This window comes from Seriola aureovittata, chromosome 9 (assembly GCF_021018895.1).
Source record: "Seriola aureovittata isolate HTS-2021-v1 ecotype China chromosome 9, ASM2101889v1, whole genome shotgun sequence".
In the NCBI taxonomy this organism is placed as follows: Eukaryota; Metazoa; Chordata; class Actinopteri; order Carangiformes; family Carangidae; genus Seriola; species Seriola aureovittata.
Window position 1 is genome coordinate 17,333,651 of NC_079372.1, and position 20,863 is coordinate 17,354,513.

Consider the following 20,863-nt stretch of genomic DNA (forward strand, 5'->3'; position numbering starts at 1 on the left):
ACTAAGTGATTGTATGTTCAGTTTTTCATACATGGACATTTTTAAACTTAAAGAAACAAAGCGTTATATAAGTAGCGTGTCCAGTATTTCTGCATCACTGTTCTCTGATTTTCAGCAGATCATTTAAATTTCTTTAGATGCTACTCTTTTCTTTGTCGTCCTAACCACTGTGGCTGCTAGTCCCATGTCAGCTACCCAGATCCTCTTCCGTTTATGCATCAGTCTTGAAATGTAAAATTCGTGACTCCAACTGTGCCAGTAAATGCACCGTTTTTCATGAGTTGTCGATACATATTTTGAGGCACCATTGTGCAACAGCAACACAAGGATATGCTTTCATGAACTGTTGAAGATGGACAGCTGATCGGATTGTCTGTCTCAATCTTATGCACTAAACTCCATCTTTGTGGTAGCATTAATAAAGAATCACTACGAATTAACGGGTCACAACCGATCCCGTATTAGACCAATGAAGCAGTGGCCGGCTGTACTCACAAAAATCAGTAAACTGTCGTGTCTTGATTCTGTATGTTTGTGTTTGCATGAGTGCGTTTCGTTATCTCTCATAACCGGATCATTTGACACATACATTAAGTGCTACGGCTGTGCATAACATCAGCTCATATACTATGTGACATGCAGTGTTCATGGTGTTTTTACTGTGCACCGCTGTGTTTCAGTATGCCTACTCTGTCCGGATGGAGGAATACCCAGCCATGATCAACGTGAGGAGGAAAAACAACTTCCTCATCGACAGCGCCGACGATCTGTATGGTGGGTGTTTGTCCTCGTGTTTTTTCTGCATGTGAGAGACATCATGTGTTTACATACAGTAGTAATGGGAACATATTTTATATATACGTATTTAACATAAAATCCTCACAGTTTTTCTTTCTCTCCCTTGTTGCAGTGACTCTGTTCAATTGTTCAGTGGGGCGGTCAGACTGCAGCCGGTGTCGCACTGCCGACCCTAAGTATGGCTGTGTTTGGTGTGGGGGGGCTGCCAGCTCTCGTTGCGTGTACCAGGACTCCTGCACCGATGAGATCAAACACACCTGCCCTGCACCTGTCATTCACTTTGTGAGAATTTCTTACCACTTTTTTTTTTTTTTTTTTTTTTTTTTGCTTTTGAGAGAAATAGTAGATTTAAACATAGTGATTATAGTTCTGTGTGTGTTTTTGTGCTGTAAATAGTCACTGTCTGGACAGCTGTGATGATGTGATGTGAATGTACAGATGGACCAACTCTTACCAGGAACTGCTTTTATTTGAGTTGAGAAAAACTTGCACTTATTCATTTTAAGTAAGTTTGGAAAAAAATACTCTGCGTGGAATGATAACTTCTGATATATTATTTTTCCTACCAAAAAGGATCATTTCCTGAGTTAGAAATAGTAGAAATGACAGTTATTCCTTCTCCCTCATGGAAAAATCCAGTCTATGAATATGCAAATATTATTAATTTCAAAGGTTTAACTACTAAATACAAGACGTTAATCGTATTTTGTCACAAGACAGCTCCTTCACTGTAAAGTCCATTCTCAGTATATGACACTGGAGGCTTCAAGTTAGCACGATACACTCGTGCAAGTTTGATACCGGACCACGATTGGCTTCCAGAGAAGTTGTGATGTCACAGAATCCTGTTGGTGGGTCAAACTCTTGATTCAATGCATTAGAGAAACTTTCCCCTTCAGCAGATATATGTATATTACACACACACATACATCGTTCTGCACAGTGAAGCTCAGACATATCAGAACAGACTTATCCATCAACTCCAAACCCTTCATTCCTTTTCATTCAAAATACAGCTCAGGATGAAACCTAATGAAACATCGAACTGGCCACACTTTGTGCCACGCAAGTGAATTTTTACTGTTGACTTTGTTTTCGTTGATTCTCCCTCCAATATCATTTGTTTGTGTTTTATTATTGGGTAGACAGCAGCGAGATGACAGGGAGTGAGGGGAGAGACGTTTTACTACATATACTGTTGGGTTTAAATGTGTAACAATGCATCATATGTCATTAAGTTTATCATTTTTATCAACTTTATCATATGTTTTGTTTGTGAAACTTTAATCTGCAAAGTAAGTAATATCTTTAGCTGTAAAATAAATGCAGTGGAGTAAAACATACAATATTGAAGAGGCAAATAAATGAGGGAATGTTTACACTATATTAGATTCTTATCAATACAGTGACTGCAGCCAAGCATAAACCCAGTTCCATGAATGATATTGACCAAATCCCTACTAAACACCCATCTTCATGGCACAATTATCTGAGGCATTACGTCGGCGTGGTGCTGTGTGACTGTGTCGTGTGTTTGGACTGCGATCTTGTTTAATGCAGTAACTCAAGAACAGCGCAGGATATACATTTCAAACTTTGGGTCCTCTTGTGTTTCAGCTGGACCCAGTATCCGGTCCTGTAGAGGGAGGGACAGTAGTGACTATTTCAGGCTCCAACCTCGGGCAGAGAGCTGAAGACATCCAGAACTCAGTCACAGTCGCCGGGATCCCCTGCAGCGTCATCCACAGCAGATATGAAGTCTCCTCCAGGCAAGGCAGCGCTACACCTGAACATACACTGCTTGTGAAATATTTTCCACCTTTTTTTTAAAACTGTAACAACCTCACGTCTTTATCTTGTAGGATCGTGTGTGAGACTACAAGCAGCGGAGGAGAGAAGAGCGGCCAGGCCTCAGTGAAAGTGAGGGGAGGAGGTCTCGGATTGTCGGCTCAGATCTTCAGCTTCCAGGTAAACACAGCAGTCAGTGTGTTTTACGTACACTCACGAAACTAGGTTACCTTCACATGCACCATAATCACCTGGTTACTGTAAATCTACTTATATGTGCAGAAGGTCAACAATCAGATTTCTCCTCTGACCCCAAACCTTATTTTGGGAGAACATAGTTACATTTTTCAACTGCAGTAGTGATACAAGACACTGTCTCCTGATTTTTATTCATTTAGTTGTCTGATTTAAAGAAACCCTCCAATGAAGATTTGAAATTTCTATATAATACAAAACAAAACATGAGAGAAATAATCAGTCGTGCCATGACTGTGCATTTCTACCTTGGAACTGCAGTGAAACAATGACAGTCTCATAAAAACAGATTCAGAGAGCCAGGGTTTCATACCTCATACAACCTAACCCAACCAATCCTGTCAACTCGTGGGGGCGGGGGGCGGGGCAAAAATAAACCCAAAACAGTACAGATAATGAGAGTTAGCATTAGCACAACCACTAACACTGTGTCAGTCACTGCCAGTTACAAGCTAACTAACAACATAAACAAATAAAAGATGCTAACTGTGCTAACTGTTCTGATATGTCTGACTCCTCATCTGAGACTGGGTCTTCTTGATGGTCTTGATGCTCTCTGCTCTTACACCTGTCAGCGTAGCACAAGCAGCAGCGGTGGTAGATGGCGCCTGATCCAGAAATCTCAATGAGGAAGTAAGCGTAGATCTGCTTCCAGCCCCAGTTTCACTTTTTTTTGGGTCACTTTTTAGGTTGGAAAACCATGTTAAACAAAATATTAATCATAGCAGAGTATTTTTACATAGTTTAAAATATGTCTAGGGAGGGACATTAAAACACAGTTACACATATTTTTTCTTGTTCAAATAGAAATCTATCAGGGGAAATCACGTTTCTCTATATCCCTACCGCAAATAGGAAAACAGGGTTCCTTGTTTACATGGTGTTAAATCAGGTTACAGCAGAAAGCCAACTTCAACCTGTTACTGAAGTACATGTAGACGCACTGATTATCTCCAAAAATGACTCAAACACCCTGTCAGCTCGCCCGCCTCGGCCCTGCAGGAGTTTATAACTACACAGGAGCAATTAAACAAGCATTTTGAAAACAAAGACATCTCCAGGGTATTTTTTACACCCAGTTCACAGGCAGCAGTTGTTTTGATTTCTGGCATGTTTTTCCCCTGAGTTTGCTCCAGTTACGTTCTGTATGTGAGAACACAGTAATCACTCCTGGGTGTGGACCAAAGCAGACGGACCAAGACCTCGCTGAGACGGGGGTCCCCTTGGTATTCTTTAAAAACTTAATCCTGAACCGCCTCATTAGGAGAATGTGATACAAATGTGATTTGTCAGCAGTCGAGTACAACTTCAGGGAAGCACCAAGAATGAATGAATGGTTTTAACAGTCCACAAATGTAAATGTTTAATGTTCACGTTTGTTCATCCAAGAAATAAAAAAAGTGCTCTCTGCTGATTTCTGAATAATCAAAGAAACGACAGCTCCGATGTGCTTTTGTTAATTAGGTTTCACTTGAGCTTGTGCCGTGTGAAATGTTAAGTGGACCGCTGCAACTCATCTCCTACATTACATTACTGTAAAAGGTCTGTAGGTTTGACAACAGTCTTAATTAATTGGCCCAAGTGACAAGCAGATTAATTGTTTTACTGGCTGCCTGTGAGGCAACCCTCTAGTGTTTCCCAGAATGCCCTGGTGTCTTATTTATCTTGCCAATAAATCACCCCGCTTAGTATCAGATTATTGATTATACTTTTTTTTTCTCTCTCTCTCTTTCATCTTTGCATCTCATCCTTTGTTTCTCTTCTTCTTATCCTCGTCTCTTCATTATCAGGATCCCGTACTGAGCAGCATCTTCCCCCAGAGAGGGCCCAAGGCGGGGGGCTCGTCTCTTACCATCAGAGGTCGGAGACTGAGGACTGGACACCCAAGTGAAGTCAGCGTCCTGATTGGAGGAATTCCGTGTATGGTGTAAGTGCCTCTAATTAACCATGAACTTCATTATCATGTAAACAGATGATGCATTCAACTGTTTTATACGATCGTTTGCGGGAGAAAATTTCCTTAAATTGGTTAAAAATGTAAAACGTTTTTCACTCAGGCTGAACATCCATGAGGATCAGATCAGCTGTCTGACCAAAGGCAGCAACAGAACTGGAGAACACGGCATCACTGTGCGGTTTGGTGGGGCAGAGCGCCACCTGCAGGGTCTGGTGTATCATTACACCCCCAACCCCAACATCACGACTGCTGCTCCGTCCAAAAGCTTTCTCAGGTGCAGTGGTGGAATGGGGGCACTGTTAATGGTTTTTATATAAGGACTATTTCTTTATTATTTCCACTGAACACTGTTGACATTATGTTCTGTGTGGATTGTCCCGAGTAACGATGACACTGTTTCTGGAAAGATAATTTTCTATATGTTTAAAATTGCTGGACCACTGGACTAAACTAAATTCCACACATATATATCTCAAACTCAATCTAACTATTGGAAAATGCCTGAACACATTTTTATGATATTTTATTCTTTAATTGGCCATTTGAGTGAAACCTGAAACCTTGAGTGGAAAAAGTCCACCTTTGTGAAGCAGAACTTCCAAAGAGAATAATTCAACAACTACATAAGCCTATACCCAAATACACTCACTATTTACTTATTTACTTATTTATTGGCCTTGAATTTATGGTTCACTACTATTTGTCACCTTTTATTTACATCTGTAAGTTCCACACCTGTGCCAATGCAAATGTAAAACTGAAAATTCCCCCTAATTCTACTACAAAGGCATATTGTGATTCTCCAGAGGAGGCCATATTTGGATTTTTACTGCTGAATATAAAACTGTAGCGGCAGCTTTGATGCTGCTGGACTCGCCCTGATCTCGGCCATTTTGTTCCCAGTGACTTTAATGTATAAACCCGGAACCTGTTTGTTGCGCAGAAAAGCATTTACGGTTAATAAGGCTCCTGTGAGATGACAACGCCACATCAGAAGATTTAAATATTGAATGAAGCGTCCGCTGTTTCAAAATGAGAAATCTCAAAAATATACTGGTATCAATCAACTATGTCTTTTGAAAGCGGCAGTGTGCCATATCAACGCTTAAACTATGACGAACAATAGAAGGAGAGTAGTAACTTAACATGAGACGTTCTGTCACTCCTGTGCAGTGGAGGCAGGCTCATCAGAGTGTCCGGTCAGAACCTGGATGTGGTCCAACAGCCTAAAATGCGGGTCACCCTCAGTCCTCCTGATACTCTCCCTCCCAGGAGGAGAAGGAGCATCAGTAGGAGGAATGAGGAAAGCCTGACCAGAGGACAGGATCGCCAGGGTCCGCTGAGGAGATGGAGGAGGATCGTCCCAGACGCAGACTGTCCTGAGGGGGCGCTCTGTCATGTCAAACAGGTGTGGATATATAATCACACAGAGAGATAAACATATCATCCTATGGCGTGTGTTTTTTATCATTTCATTGTTCCTGTACTCTCCTCCAGTACGAGTCTCGCTGCACGGTGAACAGCTCCTCCCTCATCATGTGTCCGACCCCGGCGGTGGGTCCAGAGGCCAGGAGAGCCGGGGTCAAAGTTCATTTCCTGCTGGACAGCCTCCATTTTGACTTCAGCACTGTGGGGAATGAAGCTTTCAGCTATGAGTCCAACCCGAAGCTCTACTCACTGAACCAGAATGACCCCAGCAAACCGTACCACCACAAACCCGGCAGCATCATCTCTGTTGAGGTGGGTGTCAATACTCGTTTATACATCTACAGCTGAGACTTTCTTCTCTTTACTCAGTGTGTTAAAGTTACCGACACTTCCCCAAACACGCCCTGAATAGTGCAGATGATCTGATCTAAGATCAGTTGTAAGGGTCCGAGTTTAGAACAACAGGGACCAACTCAAGACCAGCCTGTTCCAAGTCAAGACCAACAAGTCCCAAGTAGGACAACTGGACCTAAGCCAAGACAAACAAGTGCCAATACTAAAAGGTTAGGGTTAGAGTCTGAACAATTTTGTGAAATCTCAGTCTTGTTTTGAATCTTTTCTTGAATCCATCTTGTCTGAACCCCTAAACATTTGTGACCCCAGTTGAAAGAAACTGGAACTCTAATTTTTTGGACAGAGCCCATACAATCATAATATACATAATAATAAACACCTTATCTTTCACAAGCTGCTTGCTCTAAGGTCCTCATTCTGTTCTTGACCTTGTTGATCAACTTAAAATATCGATGTGATATGGCCAAAGTTTAATGACAGATTCTGACTAATCAAACTGATGTGACACTTCTAGTGTAGTTGAAATTCAAAAACACATTGTCCACTCACAATATTAGACTGATTGTGGGATTGCGAGTGAGTCTCCTGCAGGACCTCATGTTGTTTCTTCCTCTTCTAGGGAGAGAACCTGGATCTAGCCATCTACAAGCACGAGGTGGAGGCTCGGATAGGGGAGGGGGTGTGTTCGGTCAAGACCCTGACCCACAACCACTTGTACTGTGAACCGCCAGCCCAGCAGCCGTCAGTGGCAGCTAGCAAGAAGCAGGATGGCCTGGACAGTCTGCCTGAGTTCACGGTGAGTGAATGTTAGAGAAAATTCAAACTCAGTGCACGTTTGCATTCAGCGTGACCCGACTGCAGCCGGGGGCCCCTGGTGAGAATAAACAGATGGAGAATAATGGTTTAGTCAGTAAAGGAACAACAGTGTGTGTTTGCCATACTAAACTGTCTCAACATTGATTTCTAACTGTTTCACACCAACACGTCTCGTCTCTGCGCTCTCCAGGTGAGAATGGGGAACCTGAACTTCTCCTTGGGCCGGGTGCAGTATGACAGTCAGCCCCAGTCCACGTTTCCTCTGGAGGCCCAGGTGGGAGTCGGGGTTGGAGCCTCCATAGTGGCTCTCATTGTGCTCATCATAGTGCTCATATACAGGTAAACACTTACACTTCTCAGTTATTTCACTTTTAATTCCTCTGCCTAACCAGATTGTCCTCAACCGGTTATAATTTTTCTGTGGGTTTTTTACCTGAAAATGGGATTTTCATTGATAAAAAAGTTATTTTTTTATTGACACAGTAGTTTGTAAAACCTAAATGTTGCCTATGCGTTGTTTGGTGTTTGTCAGGAGGAAGAGCAAACAGGCCATGAGGGACTATAAGAAGGTGCAGATTCAGCTGGAGAACCTGGAGACCAGTGTGAGAGACCGCTGTAAGAAGGAGTTCACAGGTACGATCCCAACCTTCTGTTACTAACCTCTAGAAAATATCATCAGCTCTGAAAGTGAGGCTTGTTAATTCACCACCTTCACCCCACCCCCCCAGACCTGATGACAGAGATGATGGACATGTCCAGTGACTTGGTGGGTTCAGGGATTCCATTCCTGGATTACCGGGCGTATGCCGAGCGCATTTTCTTCCCAGGCCACCAGGAGTCACCACTGAGGCGAGATCTGGACGTTCCTGAGAGTCGACGGCAGACTGTGGAGCAAGGGCTGGTTCAGCTGTCCAACCTGCTCAACAGTAAACTCTTTCTCACCAAGGTCAGCCAGTTTTTGTTTGATTTGTTTGAGCATGTTAAAACCTTTTTGTTTCTTGTGTATAAACTGAAAAACACCACTTTTCCCATTGACTTGCTGTTAAAGGCAGACAAGTTGGTTTTTACTCACATCTTCTTATTCCCGTTGTCTCTCCAGTTTATTCACACTCTGGAGGTCCAGCGGACTTTTTCCCCCCGGGATCGGGCTTACGTGGCCTCTCTGCTCACTGTAGCCCTGCACGGGAAACTGGAGTACTTCACAGACATCCTGAAGACGCTGCTTAACGATCTAGTGGAGCAGTACGTGGCCAAGAACCCCAAACTGATGCTCAGGAGGTGAGGAAGACAATCAAGTTTATCATCAGTAGTTCAATTCAGTTCACTTTATTTCTATAGCGCCAAATCATGACGTACATTCACATTCATATAGAGCAAGGTTAAGACCTTATGTTATCAGACAGACACTAAAGTATTTAGATGATTTGTTTACATGTTCTTTTCCTTCTCCAGAACTGAATCTGTGGTTGAGAAGCTCCTGACGAACTGGATGTCCATTTGTCTGTTCACCTTTCTGAGGGTATGTTCATCCTGTTCACACCTGATTGAGGAGACCCACTAATGATATAGCTAACAGTCTTTACAGCTGTATTATTATGTGTTGTCTTGTTGTTATGACTTTGTTGCTGTTTTTTTTTTTTTTTTTTTTTTTTTGCACAAATCAATAATTTGATAATAAACAAAGGACACATCTGTTAAGTTAGAAACACTCTGAATTTACAACATGTGTCACAAAGACTCTGCAGTCAAACCAACACAAATGAAATTCAGCTCATCACTGCGGTGTCTTCCACTCTCAGAGGTCAACAGAGACCATTTGGTCAGGACACTCATCTAAAGTCTCTTAATAAAATGTTGTTGTTGTTGTTGTTGTTGTTGTTGTTGTTGTTGTTGTTGTTGTGCTAGGACATTGTTGACCTTCCATCTTTCTGCCTGACCAGGAATCGGCAGGGGAGTCCTTCTACATGCTGTTTAGAGCAATAAAGCACCAGGTGGACAAAGGACCTGTGGATGCTGTGACAGGAAAAGCCAAGTACACGCTGAATGACAACCGGCTGCTCCGAGAGGACGTGGAGTACCGAACACTGGTGAGAACACACACACACACACCGGTTCGCAGTGTCAGTGTTGGGCGGGGGGAAGTCTGTGTCTCCTGTTTGGTTTGTTATATATTGATCTATAGTCATGACCATACAAGCAAGAAAATCAATTGTATACATTACTAAAAAAAAAAAAACATTTCTACATGTTTTTCTTTTCTTTTCCATATTTTTGATGACATTAAGTTTGTGTATTTGGCACTTAGTTTTAATACTGTTAATTCTACCTTTACCAGCACTTTTTTTTAATTCCAAACAAAATGGAAATGTAAAATATATCACTAACTTTGTGCCAGACAACAAAAATAACAGAACAGTTGAACGAATCCTGTATTTTACTTTATGAACCACTTTTAAAAATATATATATATTTCAAATTTGAATGACTAAATTACACTGACAAAGTTCACTCAAACCAGGATGGACATCTGTACACAGCTGGACACTCAAACACTGAAACAGAAATAATGCAGAGCAGAGTAGTATATGTATTACAGTTCAACATTTCTATCAGTAACTCCTCTGTTCATCTGTCCAGACACTAAATGTCGTGATGCCAGCCGCGGCAGCCAGCGGAGGCACGACTAACCAGACGGTTCCTGCCAAAGTCTTGGACTGCGACACCATCACCCAAGTGAAGGAGAAACTCCTGGAACAAACCTGGAAGGGAACGTCCTTCTCCCAGAGGCCACACATTGACTCACTACATCTTGGTGAGTCACGCTTCTCCTCAGCAACTGAGTGTAGTGATAAGTGGGCAGGACGTCACATTAACCTGTGGGCGAGTTTTCATTTTGACTGTGAATATTCAAAACATACAAGAATACCAGGCCTTTCCACGTGCACCTGAATTAATAAAAGAGATCAAAAGTTAAATTGATTATTTCCTCTGTTATTTGGAACAACATGTGTCATATATGTCTGTGCTGTAACAGCAGAGTCTTAAATCTGTACAAATACGCATTTGCTTGATGTTACAAAAACACATTTCCCTCCAGAGTGGCGTGCAGGTGTTGCAGGTCACCTCATCCTATCCGATGAGGATCTGACATCAGTTGTACAAGGATCGTGGAAGCGCCTCAATACACTGCAGCACTACAAGGTCGGTGCAAGACACACACAAACATACAGTACACACACATATTCATCCATGCGTGTGCAGAAGAAAGCTGTGTATCCCGCGGTCTGAAAGTTGTGATGCAACTGTGTATTGCAGGTCCCCGATGGAGCAACGGTTGCCCTCGTCCCCAGGAACACCAAACATCACCTCCATGACAGCCATGATTACATGCCCGGAGAAAGTAAGTCTCCTGCACTTTTTCTTATAGATTTAACACACACTAGTGTTATTCAGATATACACAGATATAAAGAGGAACTTCTAGGGAGCCATAGTGGCGTGATTGTCCATGGTCGACCCTTAGGTGTACCCTTAATAGTTTTTAGTTCAGTAGTGTATATATGTATGTATATATATATATATATATATATATATATATATATATATATATATATATATATATATATATATATACATACACATTATGAGATGCTAAGCTTATTCATATACGTATGAGGAGTATAAATGGCAGCAGAAAACAATTAGTCACAAACACTGAATTCAGTGTAGATGCTTTTTTATCCACATTTTTTTCATGCATGTATAAGCAGCTGTATCCAGGTCTAATTACTGCTGGAGCAAATGATCAGTGCAGATGTTCATGCAGTCAGCTGTTTAACCAGGAGAGGACGCTGTTTGACTGTGTATACATATAGTATGTTATGTTTCAGTGGATGGGATGAAGTGAAAAGCAGCATGTGAAATAAGCATCACTTTTTTTCTTTTTTGCATAATTTTTGGCTGTAAATATCATAATGATTATAAAACTGAGAATTTAGCTGAACAAACAACCTAAGTTTGACCTCAGTTTTTGTTTAATTTTTCTTAGCTTGCAGTGGTACTCAATCGAGCTAACCAAAATATACTCATTCGACTGTTTGTCCCCTCCTACCAGAGACCCCCATGCTGGACGATGGGGAGGAGGGAGGAGTGCGGCTCTGGCATCTGGTGAAAGCCAGCGAGGAGTCCGAGCTGCCCAAACACAGGAGGGGCAGTCTGAGGGAGAGGGGCGGGGAGAGAGCCAAGGCGATCCCCGAGATCTACCTCACACGACTGCTCTCCATGAAGGTAACGGACATGATGCGAATCGTATCCATTGGTAACGGTGCCACTCGGCTCGTATTTGAAAAGGTTTTGCCTACATGACCACATTCTTTCAATGAAATGAGATAACCCTGATGACATCACTATAAAATCATCAGGGTTACTTTGTCAGATTTGACAAAGCTCCTCCAGGGACATTATACATCTGTTTTTCACAGCACAGTTCTTCTTATGGCACATAAACTGATCATGTGTGAAGTCGGTCGAGTGCTGCTTTAATCGAAACATTTTTTCTTTATTTAATTGTCGTTTCATCTCTTTCACTTTCTCGGCTCTTCCTCAGGGCACACTGCAGAAGTTTGTGGATGATTTATTCACTGCGATCCTCAGCACCAGTCGTCCTGTACCTCTGGCTGTCAAATACTTTTTTGACTTGTTGGATGAGCAGGCCCTGCAGCACAACATCACGGACCCCGAGACCATCCACATCTGGAAAACCAACAGGTAACTGGCCAGCAGCAGCAGCAGCAGCTTACAAGGAGTTTGGGTAAAATGAGACGGCGCTAGAGGGAAGAAATGGGTCACGGGCCAACTTCTGGTGGGCTGCCATCTGAGAAAAGTTATAAACACACACCAATAGAATTTCATCCAAATGTTGAAGAACATCTTGTTCCAGTAAAGCCCACCCACACAGAACATATGGAAAACAGTTTTATATACCATATTTGTGTTTCATAAAAATCAACAAGATACAGTTGAAATACACGGACTGTACCAGACCAGTTTAGATCAGTTACATCTTCCGAAGGTTCCTGCGTATATCGTCCTCTTTCCTTTCTGTCCAAACAGTTTACCGCTGCGGTTCTGGATCAATATCCTTAAGAACCCACAGTTCATCTTTGACGTGCAGACCTCAGACCACGTGGATGCTGTGTTGTCCGTCATCGCCCAGACCTTTATGGATTCTTGCACCATCGCTGACCACAAACTGGGACGGGTGAGCTGACCACACCGGGGCACTGTGTTATTCTGCACCGCTGTGGCTCTGCTATTAAACAAACTTATCCATAAAGACTTGACTACACGGTATACAATACGTTCGCTGTATATATGGATAAAGGAAGGGACGGGAATGAGAGTTAATTTACTGCATGGTAGTTAATCACAATGCAAGTGCAGCATTAATATTGTAGGACATTACAAATTGGAATTTGTAAAACGTGTAAAACCAAATAATAGGACAACGGCAGTAATGAGCCCTCAAGCTGTCTTGTACCTGGTGCATATATTACCTGTCTTATGTGATATTCAGAACACATTTCTCCATTTATCTTCCATGCATAGGACTCCCCCATCAACAAGTTGCTGTATGCCAGAGACATCCCGCGCTACAAACAGATGGTGGAGAGGTAAGAGCATGGCAGCCAGTCGCCTCACTGACCTCAGGCATAAAAAACACTCTGGAAGAGCGAGGAGGGAGAGAAGGAAGGAGAGAGTGAGGCCTAGGACAATCTGTCAGTGCTAGACAGAGGGTAGACTAAGCCTGCGAGGCTTCCATGCATGGATGGTCTGAGAGCAGACTGCTACACTTACGACTGTCTGCTGCACATTAGACCCTGCAGATTACACTGGTGATGTATTAAGGCTTCTCTAAACAAGATTAGACCTCGTCTGCATTGTCCCAGCTTATATTTAAATCTGATATTATCGATAGTTTATATTGACAATAGAAACAGTTCCTATGTGTAATGTAATCGCCCCTAGTGATGAATACACAGATTCCTCTAAGCTGTACGGAGCATTTTACCGTCTTTCAGCTCATTTTGTTTTTACAGCTCGCAAGTTTAATATTTGTCTCACTACTCTCTTTGCAAAAAAAAAAAAAAAAGCTCTGATAAACCCACTGTGCGCTACGTTAAAGTGGCGCTGTATGTGAAGCGAAATGTGTGGCTGGAGTAATTATTTATGTGTGTGTGGGATTGAAGGGAATAAAAAGTTAAGAATCATAGTGGCGATGGGAGATGGAGGCGAGCTGGGTTCTGTAGGGTTGAGAATGAAATGCGAGCCCTTGGCCAACATTAAAAGTATAAATTAAATATGTGCCATTAATATATTAATACACATTGAGCACTTCAAAGCTGCGGTCACAAACATACTGTACAAATGCTGGGTTTGGAAGAATACGTTAATATGACATGACTGAACACTGCGTTAACATTCAGCAAACTATGAATTCCAAGGATGATACATGGAAAGCGACTTTTAGCTTTAGTCTTCATGCTCAGTGAGTAAAACATCATGCAACAATGTTTGTCTCTCTCTGACTGAGTGTGGCCCCTGAGGAAAACATCCTCTGCTGTGAGTTGTATAGTTTTACATCAGTTTGTTTGTACATACTCTCCATGCTCTGATTTCTGTGCTTTGTATAACAGCTGCTGTAAAATACTACCGTTAGATTTCAAATTCAAGGTGTACTTTATTTACCGTAAAATAATAAAATGCAAATACAAAAAGTTGATTTCATCAATATTTACATGCAGTTTTTTCCCCCTTTCCTCTTTCCTTCCCTCTCTCTTCAGGTATTACGCAGACATCCGTCAGACCATCTCCGCCAGTGACCAGGAGATGAACTCAGCTCTGGCAGAGCTCTCCCATGTACGTTACCTGCTCTTGATTAACAAGCTAGTTGTAGAGTTTGAAATGAAATTTGCAAAGAATGCAGTTTTTCACAGCCTCCACCTCCTGATCTTTCTTCACCTCTCCATTTTTACTCCCCCCAAAAACAGAATTATGCTGCTGAGGTCAACTGCCTTGTTGCTCTACATGAGCTGTATAAGTACATCAACAAATACTATGATCAAGTGAGTACCACAAAACAAAAACATGCCTGTTGGTCTGGGTTCTTGCACTGCAGTTGAGATGCATTTTACTTCCGTTTACATTCACAAATCATTTAAGCTCAGTAAAATACAGTAACACGGTAGATACATAGTAATATGTAAAACTGTTTGATCAGCCCCACCCCCATTATTACTGTCGCCATGTCGACAGTTTATAATGATAACGATGGCAGATGGAAGATGGTCTTAACTATGCACTTGGTGGCTAGATATATGATATCATGCTAGCTAGTCCCAATATTATAGTATGATAAGGAAAACATAATAACATAACATAATAACTTGTTGCATGACTGGTTTATATAGCTAATTTCCAACCATTTCACTTTTAAGATTAGAAGAGAAAAGGCTCTGATAATGAGTTTGGGGAATGTAAAGCAAACTCGGGTAACGTTGGCTGGTGTTGCCGGAGTGTAAACGTCCCTAAATCCAAAGCTTGACAAGCCTGTTGTACCAAGTTAAAGGAACTATTTGTAAGTTTTGCTATTCCTACATAGCCACCATAGCAATAACAGCTGTTTACCTACCAGTCTAGAAGAAACATTGCGAGTTCAGCATCAAACTTCATTCCTTTACTCACCAACATCCGTCTCCAGAGGTGGGAAGCAACACTAATGTTAACTCTTGTCTCTATCATCTCTTTTCGTCTACTGAAATTAGCACGCTAACCAGCTAGCCCCGGCCCCTCTCTCTGCACTTTACAATAGCGACTCACTGTAGCCTCCAATGTGCCGCGAAGACGTAGCACTGCTCTTACTATAACCTCTTATGTTGTAAACACAACGATGCATGAAGCTCTTGTCATGTGACTATCACCACCACCTGCTCCCGGCAAGAAACAACGTTTGATGCCAGAGAAAAACTTACAAATAGCCCCTGTAATAATGCTAATGTAGGGGAGGGGTTAGCAAACAGTTGCAGAGATGTCACTCATATTCCCTCAGCTGTTACCTTTCACATTATAAATGGATGACAACATGCCTTGCAAATCATCCACCTTTTTCCCCCCTCCTGTCAGATTATCACAGCTCTGGAGGAGGACTCCACAGCTCAGAAGATGCAGCTTGGTTACAGGCTCCAACAGATTGCCGCTGCTGTAGAAAACAAAGTCACAGACCTATGACCCCGAGGACCGGGCGGATTTTTCCTTTAACCTTGAAGAGAGGACAGTGGTGAGAAACAGTTCTGTCTCCTGGAGAAAAAGTTGTTTTTTTTTTTTCTTTTTTTAAGACAATGCAGGACAGAGGAACATTGTGGCACATACCATAATTTTGTTGTCATTTTGACAGACACATTTTTAATGAAGGGAGAAAGTATCTTAAGAAGATCCATGTTTCCTGACCTGTGTGCAGGAGGTAAAGTAATACTCCCTTGAAATTTCCACAGGTCCTGACACAGGGAGGAAACGAGCACTGCTCTGAGCGGGAAAAATGTGAAACGAAGCACATCAAGACAAAGGCACTTCCTCTGAACTGTGACACCTCTAATAAGGATTTCCCCACATTGAATTCAAACATAAGGGAAACACAATATGAAAAGAGATCTTTTTGTTTTTCCTCTGACTCGATGTATGTTGTTGGACTTTGTTGACAAGCTGCACAGAGCATTCCTGCAAGTTTACAGCTTCGCTTATTAGTCTTCTGCTGAGGAACGGCTGCTGTAGGTTGGGCTGGTTGTTGAAACGAGGAGGAAAAGGGAAAAGGAGGACTTGAACTTGGAGCTGTGGAATTTTTACCGCATCATTTCAAAGTCTTACACGAAGGACAAACAGATAATGACACTGGCAAAGTGCTGTGGAGGCCTGAGGCGCCTTTTTCTCATTCTGCTTTTAGCTTCCTTAAATCATTCTACCAAGTCTTACTCTGTGCGTGTTCAGTTAGCTGTTGTCGGACATTTTGTTGTTTTGTGTAAACGGTAAACAAGATAGACTTTCTTTTTTTTTTCTTTTTTTAAGCTTCACATCTCCAGTTGACCTTTTACTGTAATTTATAGATCCTGCCTCATGTAGTTTGAACTGAAAACCAGTGTTTTGTAAAAGTGTTGATTTTTATTTTGTTGAGGACCTAGTACATGAATACTCTCAACTTGCTTTTCATGGTGACCTACTGCTATTGTGAATGTTCTTTTTTCCCCAGGTAATGTTTTTTTTATTTTGTATTACCCAAGACAGTTTTGGCAGAGCTTATAGCTAAACTCACAAACTGATCCGTCCTTAAGAAAACCATGAAGTTTAACTACATGTAGACAAAATCGGTAACAGCACTACTGTAATCTTTACTAATTCAGCTAAAAAACAAACAAAAAAAAAAAGATCTCATGAAAGACCAAGCCTGACTTATTGGAAAATAAATGCACAAATATAAAATAATGCACAAAGGAATTGAGGAATAAGTATCTAATAAATGAATTCCACATAATTTATTTTATCCTTCTCTGCCACTTCCGGATTTATTTTCCTTCAGCAGAGTTTGTTTTCTATTTGTGTAATATATTTTACTTCCACGCATATGTGATTTATTTGTTTGTAAATATAAAAATTGGGTCAAGCATAGAAAAGCTTAGAAAAACAATTCTATTTGATGGACCATCTATCCTGAGGTGACAGTGAAATATAATAATGTGGAATTAAACTGCATATTTATACAATTTTTTCTTATATACATTATGTGCATTTTATAGATTTATTTCAATTTCTTTGTCCAATGAATTTTTAAAAATAATTTTCTTTTATTTAAGTCAGGTTTGATCTTCCTACTTCTAAGATGTTTTGGCTACTGTCTATAATATACATGTACATTTTGTTTTACTCGTGTGAGTTGTTTTCTCTTCCCCATCGTCATTTGACTACTTCTAAGTCCACTTTGCAGTTAATTCAGCTCCACCTATAAATTCAGTTTCTAACTAAGACCCTTCAGTGTAAAGGCCTTTTTCACGGTGAAGGAAATTGAGGAAGCTGCTGCCTCTGTTGGATGGTTGTTAGAGCAGGATTGCTGCTAGATATCAGGTTTTCACACAAAAGTTTTGCACCGACAAAACAGCTATGCCCTGATTTGAAGCTTTAATTTGCATTCATGTTGTTTGGTGTTGGATGACGCCACATTTTAGCAGTGTTACGGCAGTGCAAAGCTGTATTTCTTATATATATCTTATATAAATTGCTCCCCTTTCTCTAAAGATTTCAATCAGTCAATATGGCTATTAAACAAAGGTGCCTGTGTTCCCTGTTGCTCTGTGATGCCATATGTGAAAGTCTATTCCTAGTTTTTTTCCAATTTAATTTATTGTTTATTTATTTTATTGCATTTGTTGTTGGTTATTATTTTTGGACATTTAAAATAATATTGGTTATGTCCCCTCCGATTTTGTCAATTTTGTACCTTATGGTGTTTTTTAAATTTTTTTTATCCATTGATCAACTCTCAAGATAGACATGAGGATATAAGTCACAATCAGCCATCTTAAAATTCTGATACAGTTTCAGTCTCATTCATTATGTTGCATCCATTTTACAGGCAGTAGAGAAATATGACTTGTAATGTTGCAAGCGATTACCTTGTACATTATAAAGACATTATTACCAATTCTTTGTCATGCACATTAGTGTTGCTTGTGGCTTACATGTGTATGCAAAGCCCAGTTCTGGTGTTTTACCATTTTCCTGTACAGTAGATACAAACTGTTCTTAAGTAATCCTGACTTTAGCATTCTCTAACTAATTGATAGGATGAACCTAACAACAACTTAATGTGATGCAATAAAGTGGTCCCAATGTTAACGAATGTCTGGAGCTACTTTTCCCGCTACGCTGTGTTGATTACACCTTGTCCTTTTTGTACCTAAACCCAGAATTACATTTAACTCAGCATTTATTTATGCTATTAGTTACAGCTGCTTTTGACAGGTCAGTCTATATCGGTCTTCAGAAAGCAGTCAACACTAAGTGATTTGCTACTGACTGAGATTTGATTAGTGTAATGTGAGACTATGATACCATCAGGGTTCAGATTATGGGGAGGACTGGGGGAGTGTGAGTCTGACCTTATAAAGACGTGAACCAACATGCACGATACCAGGAACCTAGAAGTGCTGCAGCTAAATGAAATGCAGCCATTATTGATATTACTAGTTACACCTGAGCTTTTCCTGTTAGGACATGTCAAAATGTTTCTTATAAAAAAAACAAGAAGAGAAATATTACAGTACAATTTATAAAGTTACATTGCACTTGGTGTTGTCACAGTAAATCACAATTAATTCCAGGCTATCCCTGCTTGTTGACACTAATGGGTACACTAGCTTCAGCCAACACATTAACTGCTTCCTGTCGTCAGTGTGCCAGGCTGGAGGAACTCCATACCATGCATGGGCTTCAAGCTGCGGTTCGTCGGGCTCCCTTACAATTCAAATTCCATGTCGTTTAAAAGTAGCCTTTTAGTAAGTAAGAAGATGGTAAAGCAGAGAAATAGCTAAACATTCACCTGCCATCTAGTGTATGAATACCAGGTGATAGAATCTCATATCTGTGAAATCTAGCCACTCCTGAAGCTATTGAATGTGTTATGTGTGTTCAAGTGCTGAACTGAGGACAAGCAACATCAGTGTGTGTGTCTTAAATTAGCAGCAGCTTCATAGCAAATGAACGCAGGTCACGTTTCCGGCTGTGGTGGACAGGGGTGAGGGATCAGGGAGAGTGTGTGTGCCTGTGTTAGCATGTGTGAAAATGACTACCTGAGTGTGAACTTTGGTTGTGAATCTTTGAGTGTGTCATTTTCTCCTCCAGGTCAGCTGCTCTCTCCTTGTGCTCCACCAGCGTTGGAGGAAATGGCAACAAAAAAACATTGTGATGTATAACCTCTTTTATCACCTGATATAGATTTATCCCCTACTAACCCAGTGATCTAGATCCATGCAGGTGGTCTTTTGATGTCTCTCCACAACACACGCACACACACACCCGTCCTGCTCCTGTGGGAAGTGTCTTATTACAGCTTGCTGAAAATGGAAAACAGTAACAGCCAGCACATGCTTTTCAGCTTAAGACTGGACCAACATTAGAGAGTAATAGCTGAACACAGGAGGATAGAATAAAAAAAAAAGAACACCTGCACACTCCAATGCAATGCAATACAACAGCCAACAAAGTACTTTAAAGAGGCTTACAGTGTATGGAAGCCTATAGGAGGCAATATAAAAATAATAATAATAATAATTTTCATTTTCACACACTAGTATGGATGTTCTATGACCATATTAAAAAAACTTTAAAGGGTTTTTTGGAATTTAATTTTCAAAGTCAAGCCGTGCTGTACAGTGGACCACATTCAAATTTTAAATGTTAATTAAAACTTGAAAATTAAAATGCAATACAAACAATATAACCCTTCATTAGTCCCTTCTCCTTATTTTATTTCTATTTCTATTTTTACTCCTCACTTGATTTTTCTTTTTTTTAATTGTTTTATGTTTGCCTTTTGTTAAACACTTAGTAATTGCTTATTTTAATCAGGGCTACATAAAAAATACATGTTTATGTTATTTTTAATGTTACCCTGCTGTTACAGTTTTCAAATGTCCTGCTTGTGCTAGTGTAAATGTAATGAAGCGTAACTTTGACTATTAAAAAACGTTGTGACCGCAGACCTCGACTTCTAAGCTCTAGCAAAAATAACATTCTTATACACTTATTATTCAAAATATGTTGGTTTTATTATTCCTCATGTGTGTTTTCAAATACAGTGACATGTCCACAGTGCATGTGCATCACTCCAGCCATAGTGTGATTCTATATTCAGAGTAGTGAACGGTCCCAGATAAGTACCTGTGATAACATGTCATCTGACTTAGAACAGTTACTCACTTGAGGTCGAGTGGCCCTTGATATCTTAAGGCTCCACAATACACACACAATAAACAACTTTCCTCTCACCTCTCATTTCTCTCCCTTCAACACCATCAGTTTTTTTTTCTCACTCTCACTCTCTCCCTCTGTCTGAACTCTGTGCTTTATTACCCAGCAGCCCCTTTTCTTATTGGTATCAACCACGAAACCCTGTGTGTATGTGTGTTTGAGAGGGGGTGTTAACAGCGTGGCCGTGGCAACAGAAAGCAGGGAATCAGGCTTTGGGACGTGGAACGTTTTCTGAACACATCCACCTGCACACACACAAACACACACACACACACACACACACACACACACACACACACACACACACACCAGAGGAGTGATGAAGGTAAAAACATAGTGTGCATTGAGCAACACCGCGCCAAAAAACTCTTCTTGAGGGTGTTGAAGTTGCGTTTTG

General features: G+C 40.9%; 1 protein-coding gene across 2 annotated transcripts in view; it reads left to right on the top strand.

Moving 5' to 3' along the window:
• The window catches only part of plxnb1a (plexin b1a), a 64,326-nt gene extending 45,993 nt beyond the window's left edge, over positions 1-18,333 (top strand). For both annotated transcript variants that reach the window (XM_056385806.1, XM_056385807.1), the window contains 26 exons: positions 681-774; positions 911-1,080; positions 2,416-2,567; positions 2,661-2,766; positions 4,632-4,768; positions 4,899-5,072; positions 5,972-6,206; positions 6,296-6,538; positions 7,200-7,376; positions 7,587-7,735; positions 7,929-8,029; positions 8,125-8,342; positions 8,496-8,674; positions 8,849-8,915; positions 9,337-9,483; positions 10,034-10,208; positions 10,494-10,597; positions 10,712-10,796; positions 11,510-11,682; positions 12,002-12,162; positions 12,508-12,655; positions 13,003-13,067; positions 14,238-14,313; positions 14,445-14,519; positions 15,577-15,730; positions 15,945-18,333. In XM_056385806.1, the coding sequence (XP_056241781.1) occupies positions 681-774; positions 911-1,080; positions 2,416-2,567; positions 2,661-2,766; positions 4,632-4,768; positions 4,899-5,072; positions 5,972-6,206; positions 6,296-6,538; positions 7,200-7,376; positions 7,587-7,735; positions 7,929-8,029; positions 8,125-8,342; positions 8,496-8,674; positions 8,849-8,915; positions 9,337-9,483; positions 10,034-10,208; positions 10,494-10,597; positions 10,712-10,796; positions 11,510-11,682; positions 12,002-12,162; positions 12,508-12,655; positions 13,003-13,067; positions 14,238-14,313; positions 14,445-14,519; positions 15,577-15,681 (3,516 nt within the window). In that variant the 3' untranslated portion in view covers positions 15,682-15,730; positions 15,945-18,333. The remainder of the gene's footprint in view (positions 1-680; positions 775-910; positions 1,081-2,415; positions 2,568-2,660; positions 2,767-4,631; positions 4,769-4,898; positions 5,073-5,971; positions 6,207-6,295; positions 6,539-7,199; positions 7,377-7,586; positions 7,736-7,928; positions 8,030-8,124; positions 8,343-8,495; positions 8,675-8,848; positions 8,916-9,336; positions 9,484-10,033; positions 10,209-10,493; positions 10,598-10,711; positions 10,797-11,509; positions 11,683-12,001; positions 12,163-12,507; positions 12,656-13,002; positions 13,068-14,237; positions 14,314-14,444; positions 14,520-15,576; positions 15,731-15,944) is intronic.
• The last annotated feature ends 2,530 nt before the right edge of the window (positions 18,334-20,863 follow it).